Raw genomic sequence first — 24,381 nt, 5'->3', positions numbered from 1 at the left:
TATAGCTGATTCACTTTGTTATAAAGCAGAAACTAACACACCATTGTAAAGCAATTATACTCCAATAAAGATGTTAAAAAAAAAAAGAACAATCACTGAACAAAAATAATTTTTTTTTGATTCTGCAAGGAACATTCTTCTGTGTTTGTGTATTACATGTGAGTATTTCTATAGGATAGATTCATTTCTAAGTGAAATTTTTTGTCGATGTGTCCCAGAAAGCTCTCCAAAGAGTTTTACTAATTTACTCTGCCACAGAGGGCTGATATTGCACTGGTGTATACTTGTAGAGTACATTGACTAGTGTCCATTTTTGGTCAGAGCCAGTGCCATACCAATTATTAATTTATTAAGTATCATCTCTGCTCCCCACAAAAAATATATGAAGACTTCTTTCCCCCCCACATTCATCCACACCCATTTGTATGTTCACAATCTTTTAAATTTTTAAATCCAGTGAATGAGGAATAATACTCATTATTCATTTAATTTGTATTTTCCTGATTACTAATTAAGTTAAGCATTAACTTCTAATGTATTCATTGGTCATTTGTACTAGTTGTTCTATGAAATGCCTGTTTTTCCATTGGATTATTGACTGTTTCCTGATTTGTAGATGTTCTTGAGATATTATAGATATTAATCATTTTCTTTTATATGCATTATAAATATTTTGTCATATTTTTGTCAGTTTATTATTGGTGTTTCTTGCCATATGGGAAGTTTCATGATTTGGGGGACTTCTGTCCTGTTGGGAGGCACTTCAACATGCCAAAGTTATAACATATAATAATAACTGTGTGCAAAATTCATATTCATATTCTTATTATTTGTCTACATATCAAATTATAGGTTTCAAGTTATTTCCTTTGAAATTTTGAAGATCCTGCTTCACTGTTTTCTAGATTTAATGTTGCAGGGGTCAACTGTATTTTGTTCCTTTCTAGGTATCCTATTTGTTTCTCTTTGGAAATATCTTTATAATGATGACATTCAGAAATTTCACTAAGGTATGTTTCGATATAGGTCTTCTTTAGTTATTGTTACCCTGCATTTTGTGGACCCTTTCAAGGTAAATCTTTCAGGCTTCATTCATCTCATAAAATTTATCTTCTATTATTTCTTTTTTTTTTTAAAGAATGATGGATGTTTTTATTGGATTTTAATTACAACTGTGTGTAACTTTGAACTATAAAATAATTTAAAGAGATTAAGCAGAAAATTAACCATAGTAAAAAAGCAGGATTTTTGTAGTAGGAACACATTCTACCTGCTAGCAATGCAGATTTCAGTTTTTCTTGCTGATCATTAAATTCTGTTTTCTAAGGATAAAAGCGATATAGATGCATACATACAAGCTACAGCCAAAAATATATTTCAAGCTTGTGAGACCACTGGTCTTCCCAGCCCAGTAGTCTTTCTCTGATAATGACATCCTATCACTTTGGGGGAACACATGAATGTGATTCTTTTTTTTTTTTTGCGGTACGTGGGCCTCTCACTGTTGTGGCCTCTCCCGTTGCGGAGCACAGGCTCCGGACGCGCAGGCTCAGCGGCCATGGCTCACAGGCCCAGCCGCTCCGTGGCATGTGGGATCTTCCCGGACCGGGGCACGAACCCGTGTCCCCTGCATCGGCAGGCGGACTCTCAACCACTGCGCCACCAGGGAAGCCCGAATGTGATTCTTAAAGATCAGAATCTCCATGGATTTCATCAGTGAAAGTTTATTCTGGAGTATTTCTAACTTCTACCAGCATAATGAAATGGTTGTTTACACCACTAAGTTTGGGGTGTCTTCTATTATTTCTTTAATCATTTTCTTCTATTCTGGCATTACTTTTAAATAGATGTTGGAACTTCCAATTCTAATCTCTATGTCTTTTAACTTTTTCTAAAACTTTTTCTTCTCCTTGACCATTTTTTTGCATTCTCTTCTGAAAGAATCCAAATATTAGTTCTTCCAATCCAGTAATTAATTTTCAGCTGTATCAATTCTGTGATTCCATTTATCAACTGTGGAGTTATTTTTAGTAGTTTGCTTAATAACTACTTAATATTTTGAATATATAGTATACAAATAAGGTTAAAAATACAAAATTTAAAAATTTAAAGGGTACACTGAAAAACTAAGGTGCTCAATCACTAATTTGTCTGAGATATCCAGTTACTCATCACAGGGCAAATACTGTGACCAGTTCCTTGCATCAATTTCCAGAGATATTCTCTATATATAGAATGTTCATATATATGCATGCATTCAAATATATATATATATACAATTTATAAACAAATGGTAACAAACTATACATACTATTAATCAGCTTAAGTTAGTGAGGATTTTGTTTATTTTTTATCAGTTTATCCCAAAGATTGCCCTATATAAGCTAACAAAACTGCCTTATTCTTTCTAACAGCTCTGTCGTATATTGTATGAATATAACATAATTTGCTACAAAATTCCATTTAAATAGGCATATGAGCTATCTTCAGTCTTTTGCTATTATAAACAATACTTAAATAGCTGTCTTTTCATAAATTTCATTGCTCACGTATGCCAACATAAACTTGGATAAGTTCCCAGAACTGAAATTACTATGAGAAAGGTTATGTACATTATTGCCAAATTGTCCTCCCTAAGAGTTGCACCAATTGACCATCCAGACTCCAATGTATAACAATCTCTATTTCTACTTACTTTACCAACAAAATACTCATCTTGGCCAATTTGATGGGTTAAACTGTATACTGTATTTTAGATTTGCATTCTCATAGGAGTGAGGATTCAAATTTTTTTTAAACAATATATATTCTCTCTGCATACCACCATTCTCACTACATCAAAGCTTCCTCCATCATTTTTAACAAGATATTAAAGTGAATATATTTCCATAAAGAACACATAAGTGTACACCACAGTAATTTTTAACAAACTAAACACATCTATGTAACTAGCCCCTAGCTCAAGAATCATGCTATGGTTACATGTGGCCCAGAAGCACCATTCATGCTCCCTCTGAGTCCCCCTACCAACAGTAAGGATCAGTCTGAATTCTAACCCCACAGTTTATTGCACTTTATATTAATAGAATCATACAATTTATACTCTTTTGTATCTGGCTTCTTTCACATAACATTATGTTTATTAAGTTCATTCATATTGTTGTATGCAGCTATTGCCAAACTTTTCCAAAGCAGTTGTACAAATGTATACTCCCAGCAGAAAAATATGAGAGTTCCAGTTGCTCCAAATCTTTGACAAAACTTTTTTTGTGTCCTTTTTTATTTTACCCACTCTGGTGGATATATAATTGTTTCACAATGCCATTTAATTTGTGTTTTTCTGTTGGCTAATAAACTTGAGAACCTTTTCATATATTGATTGGCCTTTTGGCTATCTTCTATTGTGAAGTGTCTGTTTAAAGTACTTTGCACATTTTTAACTTGAGATCAGTGTCTTTATTCTTATTGATTTCTAGGAGTTCTTTATATATTCTAGATATTTATATATTAAGACGTATACATAAATTGCAAAGTATTAAAAATATTGTCTCTCACACTGGCTTGTTTTTCCCCTTTCAATTGTGTTTTTTTTGATGAACAAATTTTCACAATTAAAATAAGGTCCAATTTGTTATTCTCATTTTTTTTCTTTTATAGTTATCACTTTTTGTGCCTTGTTTAAGAAATCTTTGAAAACTCCAAGGTCAAAAATATATCCTATGTCTTCCTCTACAGAAAATTATTTTAGAACCTCTCACTAATAGATCTGCAAACTATCCGCAATTGATATTTGATATTTATGTATGATGTGAGGTAGGAATAGGACTCAAAATACACTATTTTTGTATGGACATCCAAATGATCCAGTAACATCTGTTAATAGATAACCAAAAAGGACCTACTGTATAGCACAGGGAATTCTACTCTATATTCTGTAATAACCTATATGGGAAGAATGAACATCTTTGAATATGTTTAAGTCATTTGTATTTCCTTTTCCCAAATACCTGCCCAAGTCCTCCAATTTTCCTATTGGGTTGTCCATCTTTTACAGATTTATTTTTAAAGACATTTTATGTATTCACAAAAATTAGCCCTTTGACTGCCATAGTTTAATATTTTAACATTTTTATTCAAATTGTAAGTTGTCTTTTATTTTATTTGTGGTAGGTTTTTCTGGCCATGCATACTTCTGTAAAATTTATATAGTGAAATTTGTTTTTCTTAAAAAAAATAGGTCTGGACGTTAAGACATGCTTAGAAAATGTCATTCCCACATGAAGATCATAAGAAAAAATTTTGATGTTATCTTCTAATACTCTTAGATTTTTATTTTTATGTTTAAATCTTTTATTCTTTTAGAAGGTTTTTTTTTTTTTTGCGGTACATGGGCCTCTCACTCTTGTGGCCTCTCCCGCTGCAGAGCACAGGCTCCGGATGTGCAGGCTCAGGGTCCATGGCTCACAGGCCCAGCCACTCCGCGGCATGTGGGATCTTCCCGGACCGGGACACGAACCCGCGTCCCCTGCATCAGCAGGCAGACTCTCAACCACTGCACCACCAGCAAAGCCCTAGAATGTATTTTATTCTAGATAATATATTCTATTCTAAGCAATCTAATGTGATTTTCGTCCTGAAGGTTATCCATTTGTTCCAAAACCATTTATAAAATAATCCAATTTTCTCCAATGTTATGAATCACAAATTTTAATGTATTACATTCCTGTATTTATTTGACTGTTTATATATACTCTAATTTGTTCCAGTAATCTGCTTATCAATTCTGTGGCCAAAACAACATTGTTTAGTAATTATATCTATTCCTTCATTATTAAACTTTTTTCCAATATATTCCTCAGTATTTTTGTACATTTATTTTTCCACATGAAATTTATTACCATATTATTCTATGAATTAATACAAATGGTCAGTTTTTCAACTTGAAATCTCTTAATGATATCTATAATTTTATTTACAAATTTGGCATTTCAAAGGTGTTAGGATTTGTATAATATTTTTCTACATTTATATTTTATACATTTTATATTTACAAGCTTCTATTTCTTATTTTAAAAATTTATTTGTATATGCCTTCCAATGTTTCCAAAACATTTAAGGTGACTTGCCATTAAGGATAGACAATAGAAGCTGTAAGAGGTAAATTACACTTATGCTGCTTCAGGCACCTTACTGAACACATCCTTTATAAACTATATTATTCATAACAATACTGTGAGATATTTTAAGTATTACTGATGACAAAAGAGGCTCAGGGAGGTTACAAAATTTTCCCAAGGTCACATAACTAGTGAATGGTAGAGTCAGAATTTGAATCCATAAGTGTCTTGTTCCAAGTTCTGTCTCTCTTTACTACTATGCTGCTTCCACATACCACATGCCTCTACACAAATTAAAGATCAAAGTCCATTTGGTGGAAATAGAATAGGAAGAAAATAATATGTCAATATTGTATAGGTGAGTGGTAAATTGCAAAAAATAAAAATAAAAATAAGCTCTGTTTTTCATTGGTGCAAAAAGGAAGAATAACAGCTTATCAGGGGAGATAAACTATTTACTGGCATCAAATTCTAAGAGGTTTCAAGAGTCTGGTGTCCTCTACCTCTAACATTCCAGGATTTAGAGAACATGCTGGTCTTCAAATGCTTTCTGACTTAATAGGCTACCATTGGAAATTACTTGTAGCTCAGAATTTTACCAAATACTCTGAAGAAGATGCACTTATGTGGTATGTGCCAGAATCACCTCTGGACAATAATGATCTAAAAAATTGGTATGACTTTTAAAAGAGAAGACTATCAAATAATCTCTGGTGAACCAAACCTAAATATCATTTTTGAGAGTGCCAAGAAAGTACAGTAATAGAGGTCAAAAATGGGAATCCAGCCATTATTTCTTTGGTGCTCCCCAGTTCAGACATGTAGGATGTGTTCCTGACTCCTGTGAACCCATTCTTTCACCCACATACATGATTTCATGAGCCAATTAACTATAAATGTATTCAGTCAACACATATTTTTTAATGATCAATTATTAACTCCATTTCCAGCCCTCTCCCCATCTAGAGAAGTGGGGGCAGGGCTGAAAATTTCAAGCTTCTAATCATGGCTTGGTCTTCCTTGTGGCCAGCCCCCATCCTGAAGGCATCCAGAAGCCCTCCTAGAGTCACCTCATTAGAATAAAAGATGCTCTAAGTGCTCTTATTACTCAGGAATTTACAGGGGTTTTAGGAACTCTGTGTCAGGACTAGGAGTGAAGACCAAATGTAAATATTTCTCATTATGAATCACAGTATCACAACATATAAATGTTTAATTTCTTATTTCTCCTTCTTTCTTACACAAATGTAGCATATGCTATATGCTGTCTTGCACCTTCCTTTTTAAAAGTTTTATTTTACATGTGTCTGGTGCCCCAATCTTTGTGGCTGATGCCCAGGGGATGCCTCTTGACTGCCTGGCTGTGGAGGACAGGGGAGCTTGCATTCCTTGTCCCATGGGACTTTAATAATCACTGTCACCCAGAAAGAAGCTCATATCCTTGTCTGGTGCCCTGATTTTTACAACTGCTTCCAGGGAACACCTCTACATCCCCTGAATCTGGTGGCCAGTGGGCTTATACTCCTGGGTTCCATAGAACTGTAACTAACAGAGAGTTCTTAAACAGCTACCACACCCAAGGATCAAGCAAGGGGCAACAGGCCCAGGAGTTCAGTGTTTCTGTGATGAGGCCTATTAGTTAATCATCATGGCTGCAGACCAAAGGGCAGGCTTCCAATTACACACACATCTAGGGGCTAACTGTAATCCTTTCCAGAAACCTTGGAAGGCAGGCTCTATCTTCACAATTTCTCTCTGTCATGCTCCAGAGCACTAGTGTCTCCTGAAGGGGAGATTTATATATAGCTAGTGCCCTGGTTTTTATATCTGGTGCCTCAGTTTTTGCAGCTGCCACTCAGAAGATACCCCTTGATCGCCTGGCTCTAGTGGCCAGAGGGCTTGGATTCCTGGGTGCCACAGCACTCTGGCAGTCCAAGACATGGTTCTTGGTAGGCTGCCACTCCCAGCATAGTGCATAGACATCAGACTGAGGCACACTTCCCAGTCTTTCTGTGAAAGATGCACCTTTGCTTGTCAAGGAGCATCAGCCTGAAGGACAGGTTTCAGGTTTGGCACACATCTAGCGGACTATGGAGCTGCTCTCAAGAAACATAGGCTGTGGACACCATCATAGCATTCGCCCTCTGCCTTGCTCCAACTCACCAGAATCTCCCAGGAAAGAGCTTATACACTTATCTGGAGCCCCAATTTTTGTGACTGCCACTCGGGAGATACTGCCTGATCACCCGGCCAGCAGGGTTTATGCTCGTGGTCCCACATGACTGAATAGATTTGCATATTTTAAAAGCTGCTGCCTGAGGGTCTGGCTTCCAAACAACCTAAATCTAGGTGCTAAGATTCTCCCCTTAGAGATATTGACAGGTCTTGGCACATCCTCAACTATTAGGAACTGTTAAAAATATAATAGGCTGCTTGGACAAGCACAGAGGTTTGAGACAAAACAAAGAGCTGGGTTGAACAACAAGGTTCACCTCCTACATGAGACCATGCCCTCAAGACTGGGAGAAGTGTTTTTTCTACTATATAGAAACCAACAAAGTGAGTCAAGCAAAGTGAAGAAACAGTAATATGTTCCAAATGAAAGAACAAGATAAAACCTCAGAAAAAAATAAAAGAAAACCTTAATGAAATGGAGATAAGTAATTTACCTGATAAAGAGCTCACAACAGTGGTCATAAAGATGCTTACTGAACTGAGGAGAATAATGGATGAACATAGTGAGAACTTCAGCAAAGAGATGGAAAGTATAGAAAGTACCAAGTAGAAGTCACAGAGCTGAAGAATACATTAACTTAACTGAAAAATACACTGGAGGAGTTCAACAGAAGATTAGATGAAGCAGAAGAAAGAATAAGTCAACTCAAAGACAAGGCAGTGGAACTCACCCAATCAGAGCAGCAAAACAAAAAAAGAATTTAAAAAGTTAAGATAGCTTAAGGGGCTTATGTGACTACATCAAACAGACTAACATTCACATTATAGGGATCCCAGAAGGAGAAGAGAGAGAAGAAGGAGCACAAATCTTGTTTGAAGATATAATGCCTGAAAACTTACCTAACTGGGCAAGGAAATGGACATCCAGATCTAGGAAGCCTAGAGAATTCCAAAAAGATGAACCCAAAGAGACCCACACTGACACGTTATAATTAAAATGTCAAAATTTAAAGACAAGGAGAGAATATTAAAGGCAGCAAGAGAAAAACAGTTTGTTATGTACAAGGGAACCTCCGCATAAGACTATCAGCAGATTTTTCAGCAGAAACTTTTCAGTCTAGAAGAAAGTGGCATCATATTTTCAAAGTTCTGAAAGAAAAAAACTTCCAACCAAGAATTCCCTACCCAGCAAAGTTACCATTCAGAATGAAGGACAGATAAAGAGTTTTCCAGACAAGTAAAACCTAAAGGATTTCATCACCACTAAACTAGCCTTAGAAGACATGTTAAGTGACTTCTTTAAGCTGAAAAGAAAGAGCACTAATTAATAACAAGAAAACATATGAAAGAATAAATCTCACTGGAAAGGTAGATATATAGTGAGATCATGGATTAATCAGTTATAAAGCTAGTATTAAGGTTAAAATACAAGAGTAATAAAAAAAACTATTGTTACAATAATTAGTTAATGGATACACAAGATAAAAAATGTAAAATGTGACATCAAATCCATAAAACATGAGGGGGGAAATAAAAATGTTCAGCTTTAAAATGGGGCCAACTTAAGTTGTTGTCAACTTAAAATAGACTGTTGTACCTATAACTTGTTATAGGTACCCCCCTTTTGCTTCTGCTGTGGGCAAGATATGTTGCTAGGTGCTTTACATACATTATTTCAGTTTATTCTTACAAGATTGGTATTATTTTTCAATGGATAAGGTAACTAAGGTTCAGGGAGATTTGTTAACATGCCCAAACCCTTCACTCTGATACCGTAACTCTTACCAACTCTACCATTCTGCCTCCCCAAATATCCAGCTATTTACTGTGCTGCATTGGTACTTTCCATGAAGGTGTTTAGGTATCCAAGCTTTCATAGACAAGGCTATTGCAGGACAATATTAAGCAGACTTTATTGAATGTGATCCCAGATAGATCTGCCATGTTAGAACCTACAAGACTACATTAGAGTGAAGTTACGGTGTATTACCTATGGATACATGACTACATTGTATTAGGTTAGGTGTGGAGGTCAACACAATGTGTTGCCATCATGATGCAAATATAAGTGGTGAATAAATGACCATATGCCTGGCATATGTTTAATTTCATTAGGAATAAACAGTAAGTGACAAATGTTACATCTCATTTGAATCCCAATAACTAAACGTCACACTTCATAGATGATACTCATTGAAAGAGATGATTTGTGAAAAGAGGACTGGTGTCTAAATAGATACTTATTTCATGGGTCTAATTTTGTTTCAGTCCCTTAGATTTAAGCAGTAATTAGAAGCAGAGTAAAATTCTATCTTGGTCTTCCAAAGACAGCTTATGTTTTGCTTCCTGTAGGTTTTAATGTTCCCATGTTGAAGATGTGGAGTCTACCCTGGATGGTCATGAATATCCCATCTGTTCATCTTCAATAACTGGGGCATATGCTATTGGCATGGCATCCAGCCAACCAATAACTGCACTCAAGAATTTTGTCTTTTCTTCCCACTTCTGCTGTAGGAGACATATAGAAGCCAACACAAAGCCATGAAAATTTCCAGTTGTGCTCAGAGAGGCAATTAATACAGCAACAAGCAATTCCCCTAGTTCTTTGTTTCTTTCTTTTCTACACATTTGATTACTATATCCTTCAAAGATGAATGTGGGGGCTAGAGGATCCCACTTTGGAACACACTCTTATCTCAGAGAGGAAAAGAAATATATGTCACTTGTGGAACGCTTGAGAATTTGAAAGGGTCATTGTAAACTGCAGCTAAAAGACCTTGGCACTTCCAGCCTAGGCCTCTGGTAGGGCAGCTTGCTCTTCTCTCCATTACAAATAGGTCTCTTGAAGCTTAAAACATTTTGACTGTTGTATTATGTGATGAGATTAACAACAGTAGTATTAGTAATAATAATAATGATATTCCACTATGAAGCAAATGGAAATTCACCTCAGTATAGCTGAGAGGATGGCATTACTCTATTTTAGCTGAGCATTCAGGAATTACCTTTATAGAGGAGACAAGAGAGCTAGCTGAATGGGAAACAATAGAAAAAGAGAGTAAGTCTCCTGAACAGCTATAAGAAATCATGCACCTCTTCCAAAACAATGGTTTTAATCTAGTTTTGAGTCTAATAGGGCCTAGAAAGAGGCATAAGGTAAAGCACAACTTTTCTTAGTGAGCAACAGGGAAAGACTACTTGCTTCTCATAAATGAAAATATAAGAATGTAGGTCATGTTTCTAATTCCTATAATATCTCAAAAGGTAAACTGAACCTCAAGCCTTTGGAATAATCTGTTATAAGAACAAGAATCTTATTAAAGAAAACTGAGGATATTCTCAGTAAGATGTGTTGTGGGAAGACATGAGCCTCTAGGCAGCATAAAAAAGCCACTGAGGATTACACATAAACTTTTTGAAATTCTAACTTCCCATAATTGATATATGTGTTGATCCATGAATCTAGACCCCTGCTATAATAAGCTGTTGTTAATTATGGAAGCAGGTCATATTTGAGAGTATTTTAGGATAGAAATATGATGAGAATCACAAGTGCAAGAAAGAAAAAGATCCAAAATAATAGGAAAACAGTAAGAAGTTTATAAACTGTTAATCATTCAACAAATATGTATTGAGTACTTGACTTGGCATAGCATTGCACTAGAAATAAGGGGGTAAAAACTCAATTTCAGGAGAGTAGTCAGAGGACATTGTGATATGGAGCTTGCCCAATGCCAATTTTAGATTGAAAGGATCTAAAAACAAAGGAAGAGTAGTGCCTTGAAATATATCCGGAAAGTTGGTCCTGGTTTCTATTTAAGAAAATATTGAAGCTAAAAAATAATACAAATGAACTTATTTACAAAACAGAAACAGACACACAGACACAGAAAACAAATGTATGGTTACCAAAGGGAATGGAGGGAAGGAATAAATTAGGAGTATGGGGATTAACAGAATCACACTACCATATGTAAAATACAAAAACAACAAAGATTTGCTGTATAGCATAGGGAGCTACAGTCAATATCTTGTAAAAACCTATAATGGAAAAGAATCTGAAAAAGAATATATATATAACCGAATGTGTGACTGAATCACTTTGAAACTAATCACCTGAAACTAACACAATATTGTAAATCAACTAAACTTCAATGTTAAAATATTGGAGAGATGTAAACTGAAAGTAAAATTTGAGATCTTTGTAGTGCATCTCCTACATCTCACACATAAGAACAACGAAAATCTGTAATCTCTTAGCTAAGGTTCATCAAGCTTTATGTTGAAAGCAAATTGATCCAAAGCTGTGATATTTCAAGACAGAGCAAAGCTCTTAGCTTCCTGACTTTCATAAATATCAGTCTTATAAGAATCATAGTCCCTGATGAAAATTTGATAAAAACTATGGACTTTCTCCCAAGAAAATTGTACATTATCTACACATATTTTAATTTGTATAAGTAATTTCAGGAATTTCAAGGCTGTTTTTCAGTCCACCCATGGAACTTACAAGAGTATTTGAACTTCTTAAGAGAAGATCTACTTTATCAGAAGATATTCCAGAGCTCATGGTGTGCAGATATTAGTTCTGGGAATTGGGGAAATCTGTTCACTTGGAAGTTCTTGCATGGACAGAGAGCTCTTTTAATCTTAACAGGAGGATATAACTTGCTGATTTCCAAGCAGCCTTAAGCTCAGAAACATAAACTTTGATTAGTGAGGTATGTCTTCTAAGATGGTGAGCAGGGACCCACAAATTGTTGCAACTAGATTTCAACTCATATTCAAGAATTTTGATATACTGAGAAATTCCTTACAGGAACTTCTGTGATGACTATAAGGTAATAGACTCCCTGTATGCATGTTGGACAGTCACCAGGAGAGGTGGGCTTCTTCCAAAAGGTATACAGGGCCTAGTACTTCCTAGAACAAACAGAATCTGTAACCTCTTATTTCAGGAAAGAATATCCCACACATACATAAGAAAGTAGAATAAGGAGAACAGCTTTAATATGTAGGATCCCTGAAGGAATAGATACTCCCTTTTTGGATGAAGTTGGTTTATGACATGTTAAGATTAAAGTATTATAGTACAATACTTGTAGAGTCTCAGAAGGACAGTTGAAAATATGAATCCAAAACTTGGAATACAGGTTGGGGCTGGATACATAGTTTTGTGAGTCACTCATTATCTAATTATCTTTTCCCAGTTAGCCATTTATCCTTCATATTTTCCTGTTCTTGTTAATGGTATCACTATCTATTGGCCCAAACTAAAAACATGGGAGTATTTTAACACTTTCTCTTCAATTATTAGCTACTTGTACCACATTTGAAGGATCACTAGTTGCTCTATACTTGTGCCATTACTTTAGTTCAGGCCATCATCAGTCCAGGCTGTTGTAATAGCCCCCTCACTGATCTCCTAGAAATCAAACTCTCTCCCCTACAGGTCAGCCTCACCATCACAGCCAGTTATCTTCTTAAAGTTAATTTATGTCATTTCATCACATAAAAAGTCTGTTGTTCTTTTTTTGTAGATTATTTATTTTTATTTTTATTTTTATTCTTTTTATTGACGTATAGTTGATTTACAAAAGGTCTGTTGTTCTGAAGAAAGTCAGTACTGCATGATCCACCTTCTGAGGTTAAATAACTAGAAATTCTACAAGCTATGTTTTCTTCTAAGAGATGCATATAACATATTATTATATTCAAGGCTCTGACAATTCCTTCCCTTCGATCCAGCATTTTCCACATACATTTGGCCATGGAATTTTTTCACAGAAACTTTATCCAAACCCTCTCAAGTTAGTGTTAGCTGAAATACATTTTGGGAAATGCTAACCTATGGGTTAAAATATAAAATAGCTTGGAATATGAGACCACATGAAGTTTGAGCCCCACGCATTGTTACAGACATTTTTAAAGCACTTATTACTCCATTCCTCCATTCTCACTCTAACTACATCAAACCTTTTACCATTTCTACATACTGAAGATTATCATTATCTTCATTATTACTGCATATACTACAGTAACAATTTTGAAAAGAAATAAAATCATAGGTATCAATTTAGTTTACCCATCCCCTATGCTCCTACTTAATATTAGGGATTGAAGATACAAAGAAAGAAAGATTAAGCACTGAGGAAGTCAAAATTTGGGGGCAAAAAAGAATGAGGACAACTTGGTGGAGTATATGTTTACTTATTTTGAAGGAAAGATGGAAGGTAAGAAATAAGAAAATTTGACTCTTGGAGGGAAAGCTGACATTTAAAAAAATGGACAAATATTTTTTGAATGCCCACTATGTGCTGAGCTTTGCACCAGACACACAAAAATCTTGCAATGAATGTTTTAATCCCATTTTAAAGTTCAGTGAGAAAAAGTAAGCAGCAAATGTAGTTTCAAATACAGATCTGTTTGACATTTTCCGTGGCATTACACAAAAGTGAATTGGAAAGAAAAATAAATAATAGGTGAAACATTATGGATTAGCATATTATTAGTAATAATAATAAACTATTCGATAACATTTATTGCGTGCTTACTATGAGCTAAGCCATGTTCTAAGAAACGAGACTGAAGAATGTTATTTCCTTTCTATTTGTTATTTCTGGTCTCCAACAGCAGACTGCATATTGTTATCAATGCCACTGTTTATTAGGGAATCCATTGAGATTTTATAAGCAGAAGGTAAGTGAAGTACTTACCCACTGAAAGACAGGGTTTAGAAATCATAAATACTTACTGTACTTGGCAAATGGTTCTAAAATGAGGGTCTCAAAATAAGTGATATCAACAAGTGATGTGGAATTTCTTATGAGAAAAACAACCTTTAAAAAAGAATTCTTGAAAAATAACAGTATATATAAACCTATATATAAACAAATAATGTATATATAAACAAATATTTCAAGAGAAGATTAGGAATAACTGAAAGTTCACAATTATAAACTATAATGAAATGCATAGTAAATTATTAGTTGAAACCAAAATAAAATCTATAATATTTAAGTCACTCACTTGTTTAAGACAAAAGTGAGGCAAAGGGGAAGAAGAGAGACACTTAATCTCTAACTGTACAATTGCAAAAAATGCATACTATATGAATGCATTGGGAAAATGTATTTACATACAAAAGTGGAAAATAATTCTAAAGGGGACGGGGTGAAGGAGGAGGAGACGAGGGGGTAAGAGTGAAAATTCTTAGGTATCATACAAAGACCTCATGGACTAATGGAAATTCAGGAACTATAGAAGCTTAAAGCAGTAGCTGAAATTTTTACCTTGAAGATAAAGTGGTAATAGAAAAAAGGAATAAAAGAAAATAAGTGGAACAAATTTATACTTCTGGCTATGACACAGACTCTGGTACCAGACTTGTCCTTCCACTATAAACAATTAGAAAACTAAACGAAATATATGAATTAATCATTTTCATATATTGGGAAATATGCCGTACAGGTCAGTGAACATTGAGAAAAGAAAACTAAACAAAGGGAGCCTTACTATTTCCCTGACTTTCTGCTTGGAGGTACTCTCTGCACTCCATGTGTGGAAGGGCTCCCAAACACAACAGGGCATCTTGCTGACTTCAAGAGACAGATTGAAGTTTGGGAATGCTATGTGACTATAATTTGCAAGGAAGCATACTGGAGAAGAGACAGCCACATAGAGAATGAGCTCTCAAGATCTTCATTGGTGATCTCCTAGAGTCTTTGGCTGAATACTTACTTTCAGAATATATAAAGAACCTCCAAATGTAATAATAAGAAAATGAGCAATCCAATTTTAAAAAGAGTCAAACATTTGAATAGACACATCATTAGAGAAGATACACAGATGATAAGTACATGGAAAGATGCTCAACATCATTATTCATTGATGAAATGCAAATTAAAACCAGAATGAGTTATCACTGCACAACTATTAACATGGTCAACCATACCAAGTGGTGAAGATATAGAGAAACCGGAATTCTCAAATACAGCTTGTGGGAATGTAAAATGGTACAACCACTTTCAAAAACTGTTTGACAGTTCCTTAAAAAGCTAATCATGAACCTACCATATGATCCAGCCACTCCAATCCAACAGAAACAAATACACATATCCACACAAACACGTGTAGACTAATGTTTATAGCAGTGTTATTTTTAATAGCCAGAAGCTGGAAACAACCCAATTGTCCATGAACGGGGAATGAACAAACAGTTTGTGGTATATCAATAGAGTCGAATATTATTTGGCCATAAAAAAGAATACATTATCAACATATGCAATAATATGGATGGATATATAAATACGTATGCTGAGTAAAAGAAGCCAGATGAAGAAGTACATTTTGTATAATTCCATTTATAGAAAATGATAGAAAATTAAAACTAAACTATAGTAATGGAGAACAGATCAGTGGTAAGATGGCAGGGACCAGGGAAAAGCAAGAAGGTGAGATCACAGAAGCAAACAAGGAAACATTTGCAGGTAATAGATCTATTCACTGTCATGACTGTGGTGACAGTTTTGCAAACATATATATACATCAAAATGTAGCAATTTGTATAATTTAAATATGCTCACTTAGTATGTCAACTACACCTCAATTGAAAAGCCACAAAAGTAACAAAGGAAAAAAAGACATTAGAATAAATGAAACCTTAGAACAATATACCTCATAAATATAAGCGCAAAAATTCTTACAGAATGTTATCAAATAGCATCTAGCTATATATAAGGATAATATATTGGGGCTTCCCTGGTGGCACAGTGGTTAAGAATCTGCCTGCCAATGCAGGAGACACAGGATCGATCCCTGGTCCAGGAAGATCCCACATGCCACGGAGCAGCTAAGCCTGTGCATCACAACTACTGAGCCTGTGCTCTAGAGCCCAAGAGCCACAACTACTGAGCCCAAGTGCTGCAACTACTGAAGCCTGCATGCCTAGAGCCCATCCTCCACAACAAGAGAAGCCACCACAGTGAGAAGCCCGCACACTGCAACGAAGAGTAGCCCCTGCTCGCTGCAACTAGAGAAAGCCCGCGTGCAGCAATGAAGACCCAACAGAGCCAAAAATAAATAAATAAATAAACAAATAAAACTTAAAAAAAAAAAAGCATAATATATCATACTCAAGTGGAATTTACTCCAGGAATTCTAGGTTGGTTTTCATTGAAAAAAATAATCAATTTAACTCTTAAACAACCAATGGCTCCAAGAAAAAATCCCAAGGGAAATTAGAAAATATATTGAGAAAAACGAAAATACAACATACCCAAACTCATGGGATGTAGTGAAAGAAGCTTTCAGAAGAAAATTTATAATTGTAAATTATATATTAACATTAAAAGAAGAAAAATCTCAAATCAGCAACCTAATTTTATACCTCAAGGAACTAGAGAAAGGAGAACAAAGTAAACCAAAAGCTAGCAGAAGGAAGCAAATAATAAAATTTAGAGCAGAGATAAATAAAATAGTAAATAGAAAAACAATGTGAAAATAAATAAAACTAAGGGTAGGTTCTTTGAAAAAAATCAACAAAATTCACAAACTTTTAGCAAAAAATGACATAGAACAAAAGAGAAAAAATTCAATCAACTAAAATCAGAAATGAAAATAACATTAGTACTATAATTTTTTACAGAAAGAAAAAGTATTATAAAAGAGTACTATAAACAAATATATGCCAACAAATTGGATAACCTGGATGAAATGAACAAATTTTTAGAAACACACAACCTACCAAGACTGAACCATGAGGAAATAGAAAATCTGAATAGATCTATAATAGTAAAGAGATGAATCAGGTTCAAAAGCATCCCAAAAGGAAAAGCTCTGTACTAGTGGCTTCACTAGTGAATTCTACCAAATATTTAGGAAGAATTCATGCCAATCCTTCCCCAAAGATTTCAAAAACTTGAAGCAGAGGAAACACTTCCTGACTCATTCTATGAGGCTAGCATTATCATGATATCAAAACCAGAAAAAGATACTACAATAAAACTACAGACCACTATCCATTATGAATATTGATGCAAAAATCCTCAACAAAATACTAGCAAACCAAATTCAACAGCACATTTAGAGGATTATACACCATGACCAAGTGGTATTTATTCCTAGACTGCAAGGATGGTTCAACATACAAAAATCAGTCAAACAAAAATCAGTCAATGTGGGCTTCCCTGGTGGCACAGTGGTTGAGAGTCTGCCTGCCGATGCAGGGGACACGGGTTCATGCCCCGGTCTGGGAAGATCTCACATGCTGCGGAGCAGCTAGGCCCATAAGCAATGGCCGCTGAGCCTGTGCGTCAGGAGCCTGTGCTCTGCAACAGGAGCGGCCACAACAGTGAGAGGCCCACGTACCGCAAAAAACTAAAAAAATAAATCAGTGTGATATGCCACGTTAACAAAATGAAGGAAAAAACCACATGATCACCTCAATGAATGCAGAACAGCATTTGACAAACTTCAACACCCTTTCATAATAAAAAAATTTTTCAACTTAACAAACTAAGAATAGATGGAACTTAACATAATAAGGGCCATATGTAAAACAAACAAACAAAAATCAAAAACAAAAACCTGGGGACTTCCCTGGTGGTCCAGTGTTTAAGACTCCGCGCTCCCAATGCAGGAGGCCCAGGTTTGATCCCTGGTTGGGGAACTAGATCCCACATGCTGCAACAAAGACCCAGTGCAGCCAAATAAATAAATAAATATTAAAAACAAACAAACAAACAAACAAAACCCCGCAGCTAACATCATACTCAATGGCAAAAGACTGAAAGCTTTTCCTCTAAGATCAGGAACAAGGCAAGGATGCTCACTTCCACAACTTCCTTTCAACATTGTATTGGAATTTCTAGCCAGACAAAGAAAAAGAAATAAAAGATATCCAAATTGGCAATAAGAAGTAAAATTATCTTTGTTTGTATATAACATGATCTTATATGTAGAAAACCCTTTAAGATTCCACATAAAAAATAATTTAGACCTAATAAACAGTTTCAGAAAAACTGAGGATACAAAACCAACATGCAAAAATCGGTTGTGTATCTATGCACTAACAATGAGTAATTCATAAAGGAAATTTAGAAAACAATTCCATTTACAATAGCGTCCAAAAAATCAAATCCTTAGGAATAAACTTAACCAAGGAGGTAAAAGATTGCACACTGAAATGTACCAAGTGTTGCTGAAAGAAATTAAAGAAGACATAAACAGGTGGAAAGACATCCTGTGTTCATGGATTGGAAGACGTATTATTAAGATGTCAGTAGTACCCAAAGTACTCTACAATGCAATCCCTATTAAAATCACAACAATGTTTTTTTGCAGAAATGGAAAAAAATCTATCTCAAAATTTATATGGAATCTCAAGGGAACACAAATAGCCAAAACAATCAAAAAAGAACAAAGTTGGAAGTCTCATACTTCCTGATTTCAAAATGTACTACGTAGCTACAATAATAAAAACAGTGTGATATGGTATAAAGACGGACATACAGACCAGTGGAATAGAATAAAAAGCTCAGAAATAATGCCTCACATATATGGTAAAATGACATTTGACAAAAATTCCAATACCATTCAATGGGGAAAGGACAATCTTTTCAACAAATGGTGATGGGAAAACTGGGTATCCATATGAAAAAGAACTAATTTGGACCCTTACCTTATGCTGAAATGAAGCAGGACCCTATGGTACTTCCCCACCCACCTGCCATGTCTTCCACCTGCCTTTTGTCTGTGAAAAAACTTAGCCAAAGAATAAGTTTAATCTTTGAAGTGAGAAAACACAGAAACAAAGGAAAACAGTTCAACAAGACTAAATAATAATAGTTTAGTCATTAAGCATAGTCAAGGACTTTTAGTTCCTCTTCATGGGCTATAGATAATATTCTGAGCTGCATCCTGTGAGCTGCCTTGTAGATACTGAAGCCCACACCAGGTGGAAGAAGATAACTACATGATGACCAGGCTATAGCCATGACATAAGCTGTCACAGTTCCGAGAACTGGCCTCAAAGAAACGGGAACAAACCGACCCTGGAACTGAAGATTAACTGTACTTAAAACAATCAAGGTGACGCTGGTCAGACCACCAATGACCGATTTCAAGATGACTGTCAGAGCTGACTCTGCTGACTCTACATGTAGCCCCCTCCCTCCATCTATAAAAGCCCTTGCCCACTGATTGTCAGTCGGGGGTAGTCGGGCTCTGGACAGGAGTTTGCCCTCCCCCCACACACACCGGTTGCCAGCATCCAAAAAAAAGCAAACTTTCCTTTCCACCAACCTTGCATCTTTATTGGCTTTTGGGTGGCGAGCAGCCGGACACCCACTTTCGCTAACAATACTATATACAAAAATTAACTCACAATGGATCAAAGACCTGAATGTAACAGCTAAAACTATAGAACTCTTGGATAAAAACATAGGGAAATGCTTTATGACATTGCATTTGACAATGATTCCTTGGATATGACACCAAAAGCACAGGTAACAGAACAAAAAATAGATAAATTGGACTTAATCAAAATAAAAAAATTTGTACATCAAAGAACATTACCAACTAAGTGCAAAGATTTCCCATTTATCTGGACTGGAAGAAAGTATTTGCAAAACATATGTTGAAAGGGATTAATATCCATAATATATAAAGAATTCCTGCAACTAAGCAACAAAAAGGCAAACAACCCAATTTAAAGGTGGGGAAGGAGTTAAGTGATCATTTCTCCTACAGATGGACAATAAGTCCACGAAAAGATGCTCAACATCACTAATCATCAGGGAAATGCTAATCAAAACCACAATGAGATACCACTTCATACCCATTAGGATGGCTACTATCATAAAAATAGAAAATGACAAGTGTTGGTAAGAATGTGGTGAAATAATAATGCTTGTGCAGTCTTGATGAAAATGCAAAGTGATGTAGCTATTGCGGAAAACAGTATTGTTGTTCCTCAAAATTAAAAATAGAATTACCATATGACTGAGCAATTTCCCTTCTGGTATATACACAAAAGAATTGAAATCAGGGATTTGAACAGATATTTGTACACACATGTTCATAGTAACATTATTCACAATAGCCAGAGGGTGGAAACAATGCAAACCTTCATCAATGGATGAATGAATAAACAAAACATGGTATATACATGCAGTGGGGTACTAATTTCCACTAAAAAGGGGAGGAAACTTTAACAAATATTACAACGTGGATGAACCTTAAAGACATTTTGCTATGTGAAATGAGCCAGACACAAAAGGACAAATATGGTATGATTCTATATATTATGTACCTAGAGTCGTCAAATTCATAGAGATAAGAAGTAGAATAGTGGTTGCTAGAGATTAGGTGGAGGGAGAAGTGGGCAGTTAATGTTCAACTGATATAGAATTTCAGTTTGTGAAGATGAAAGTTCTGGATATGGATGGTGGTGATGGTTGCACAACAATGTAAATATACTTAATATCACTCAACTGTACAGTTAAAATGTTTAAAATGGTAAATTTTATGTTATGTGTATTTTACCAGAATAAAAAATCAATTCAGTCTACCATATGAAAATAATCAGAGTAAAAATTTTAAAGTTCAGAAAAGGTGCAGAAAAAGCATTTTACAAAGTTTAGCACACATTCATGAGAAATATTCTCAGTTATTTAGGAATAGAAGGGATCTTCCTCAACATGATAAAAAGCATAAACAAACAAAATGAAACAAAACAGAAAAACAAACCCCAAACCCTTTATCTAACATCTTGCCTAATCTTGAAAGACTGATTTTTTTCCCTTTAAGATTTGCAACAACACAAGTATGTTATCTTCTCACCACCCCTATTCAATATTGTACTTGAGGTCCTACCTGGTACAATGAGGCAAGTAAAACAAATAAAAGATGTAAAATTAAAAACAAAAAGTATACTCTTATTATTTCAGAAGATGGGATTGTATTCATACAGACTCTCATAGAATTTTTTTTTAAACTTACTGGAAATCATAAGTAAATTTAGCAAGAAAGTTGAATACAGGATCAACACCCCAAAATCAACTGTATTTCTATATACTAGAAACAAACATTTGAAAAATGAACTTTCAAATAACTATTTACAATAGCATCAAAAACCACGGCATATGTAGGATAAATTTAACAAAATATGTTCCAGATCTGTACATTGAAAACTATAAAACATTGGCTCCCAATCCTGACTGATCATCATCAGTTGAGATATAAAATATGGCCAATGTGTTTTCTAAAGTGGTTGAACCATTTTACATCCTAGCGGTATCGTATGAACATTCTAGTTGCTCCACTTCCGCACCGACATGTGATATGACTAATCTTTTTTATTTTAGCCGAAAGACATCCCTGAGATGTGTAGTGAATCTCATTGTAACTTTAATTTTCAGATTTCTAATGAACAGTGATGTTGATCAGCTTTTCGTGTGTTTATTTGCCATCTGAATGTCTTCTTTGGTGAAAAAAAAAAAAAAAAAAAAAAAACATTATTAAAATAAAGTATTTTTAAACCTAAATGAATGTAAATATATAGTGAATTCATATATGGAAAAGTGCATTTTGTTGAGATGTCAACTCCCCTAAATGGACTATAGATCCAACACAAAACCCCGGGAGACATTTTTTTGTAGGAATTAATAAGATGGTTGCAAATCTTACATGGAAATGCCAAGACCCCACAATACCCAAAACAAGTTTGAAAGAGAAGAGCATTGGAGAACTTACATCTCCAAGTTAACAACACTTATTATAAAACTATAGAGACTTTAGGAATAGAACAAGACATATAGTCCAATTGATTATACAAATGTGCTAATTTAATTCAATGAGAAGTGAACAGTTTTTTTTGTTTTTTTTTTTTTTAACATCTTTATTGGGGTATAATTGCTTTACAATGGTGTGTTAGCTTCTGCTTTATAACAGAGTGAGTCAGTTATACATATATATATGTTCCCATATCTCTTCCCTCTTTGTCTCCCTCCCTCCCACCCTCCCTATCCCACCCCTCCAGGCAGCCACAAAGAACCGAGCCGGTATCCTGAAGTGAACAGTTTTTATAACAAATTGTGCTGGACCAACTGGATATCTGTTAGGAAAAAATTTAGTGCTATCCTTACTTTTTAACGCATACCCAAATGAACACAAAATGGAATATAGACCTAAAAATAAAAGATAAAATTGTAAAATTGTTATAAGAAAACATAGAAAATATCTTTGTAAACATAGGTTAGGCAACTATACAACATAAAAACCTTTAGCTGGGACCAGAAAAAAAGGTAAATTGGGCTCCAACAATAATTCCAACACAATAACAAGAACAGCAGAACTTTGCTCTTCGGAAGGTACTAGTAAGAGAATGAAATGGTCAGTTACAGATCAGGAACAAAATATCTCACAATAGAATTGTATCCAGAACATATTAAAAATTTTTGCAGCTAAAGACTATACAGCGTACATGGAGTTTTAGGTATGGCTGATGTTAACCGTGAAGTAGAATAGAATCCCCCCACCAATATTTCAGCATATTCTCTTTATAAAGCAATGGCAGAATCACAGAGAGAGTAGTTGTTAGAGAGTTTCCGCATCATATTCACTTTAAAATCCTGTCATTGTCTTTATGCTTATTTCTAAGAATAAGAGTTTTCTGTATTCAATTGATTTTTAGAACTTGCCCAGAGATTTTCTGATGTGGGCAAAGATTTTAGAGGAAGGTTGTTTTCTCCTTTGTACAAAGTTTGCGTTTTCAAAGCTCACCACTCACATCCTTCCAACTTTCCAAAACTAAAGTCTACAATTCCAAATAAAACTATAGAATTCAGGTCTATAAAAACCTCTTTTGCCACAAAAGAAATTGATGCTGGAGGGAAGGTAGATGTTTTCTCACAGACAACTTGTAAGTTTTGTTCTAGGCATCAGAATTGGTGCAGCTGATAGACTGAGTCATTAAGATAAATGCCCTGACTATTCTTAGGTTTCTTTGGTCAATGTTTGTATTGTGACTGATAAATTTTTACACTGTTTAAGGGCCAGCAACCATAATATTGATTAAAATTAAAATAGCATACACTCATCTCAGATGGAAGAATCGGTACAACGGACATTTTTAGACTTCGCTGTTAGTGTCAATCTGGGTGGGCCATGAACTGCTCAGAAGGTGTTAGGGTTCATGATTCAGTTAAGTAGAAGTGATCTACAAAATATTCCCTAGCTGGGTAGGTCACAAAACTCAAATACCAAAAAGAGAGAGAGAGAAAGCACTGAACAGAATCAGGAGACTTGCTACGGTAGGACAAGACATAGGATATAAAATCCAGAAGGAGACAGTGATAGTTACAATAGCTACTATTTCTGGAGTGCCTTCAGTGTTGCAGAAACATCAGCCTTAAGAATGAGGTATTATTATTCCCATTTAATTAATGAGGAAATTGAAACATAGAGGGGTTACATACCTTATCCAAGATGATACAGCTAATAAGTAGTAGATCTGGAATCTGAACCTCATCTTTCTTTAGAGCCAAATTATTGTCCCCCATAATAAACAGGATTTGTGACTTTCAATTCCATTAGAAAAACTATTTGTTCTCTGTACTATTTTATATTATTTTCTGGGTGTAGGTGGCCCTGGGACAGCTGGTATTGATCTGACTCTGAAGCAAACCAAAGATATCCAGGTAAATCCTGATCTGATGAGGCAAGGATAGAAATTTGGGGATTATCTCATGGTAAGGCTCTGTTTGCTTTTATTCGGAATGTACAGATACATTCCTGTCAGCAGACAGCTTCAGTGATTACAATCATTAATGTAAACACTAGATTTCTATTCCTGTTTTGTTGAATAGAGCAAGGGCTGAAGTGTTTAACTCCAGTAAGTTTTTTTTTTTCCAGTGTTCTACAGATATATTAATTTATAAAACTGACACCTAGAAAACCACTAGAATCTTGGAGTTGAAAGAAACCTTAAGAGATGAAACGTGACCCAGTTTAGTCCTTGCATCCCAACCTCAAGGTATATTAATTGTTATTGGGGTTGGGGAGGGACAGTTGAATATTACACCTATTC

At 35.1% G+C, this 24,381-nt stretch overlaps 1 protein-coding gene across 1 annotated transcript in view; it reads right to left on the bottom strand.

The window, feature by feature from the left end:
• Positions 1 to 23,854, bottom strand: part of LOC103072969 (peptidyl-prolyl cis-trans isomerase D-like) — a 46,648-nt gene extending 22,794 nt beyond the window's left edge. Inside the window, 1 exon segment of the mRNA XM_082931320.1 lies at positions 23,771 to 23,854. Coding sequence (XP_082787446.1) covers positions 23,771 to 23,854 — 84 coding nt within the window.
• Between the last annotated feature and the right edge of the window lie 527 nt (positions 23,855 to 24,381).

This window comes from Lipotes vexillifer, unplaced genomic scaffold (assembly GCF_000442215.2).
Source record: "Lipotes vexillifer unplaced genomic scaffold, Lipotes_vexillifer_v1.1 scaffold167, whole genome shotgun sequence".
In the NCBI taxonomy this organism is placed as follows: domain Eukaryota; kingdom Metazoa; phylum Chordata; class Mammalia; order Artiodactyla; family Lipotidae; genus Lipotes; species Lipotes vexillifer.
The sequence above is the reverse complement of the archived record's forward strand: the minus strand, read 5'-3'. Positions and strand labels throughout refer to the sequence as shown.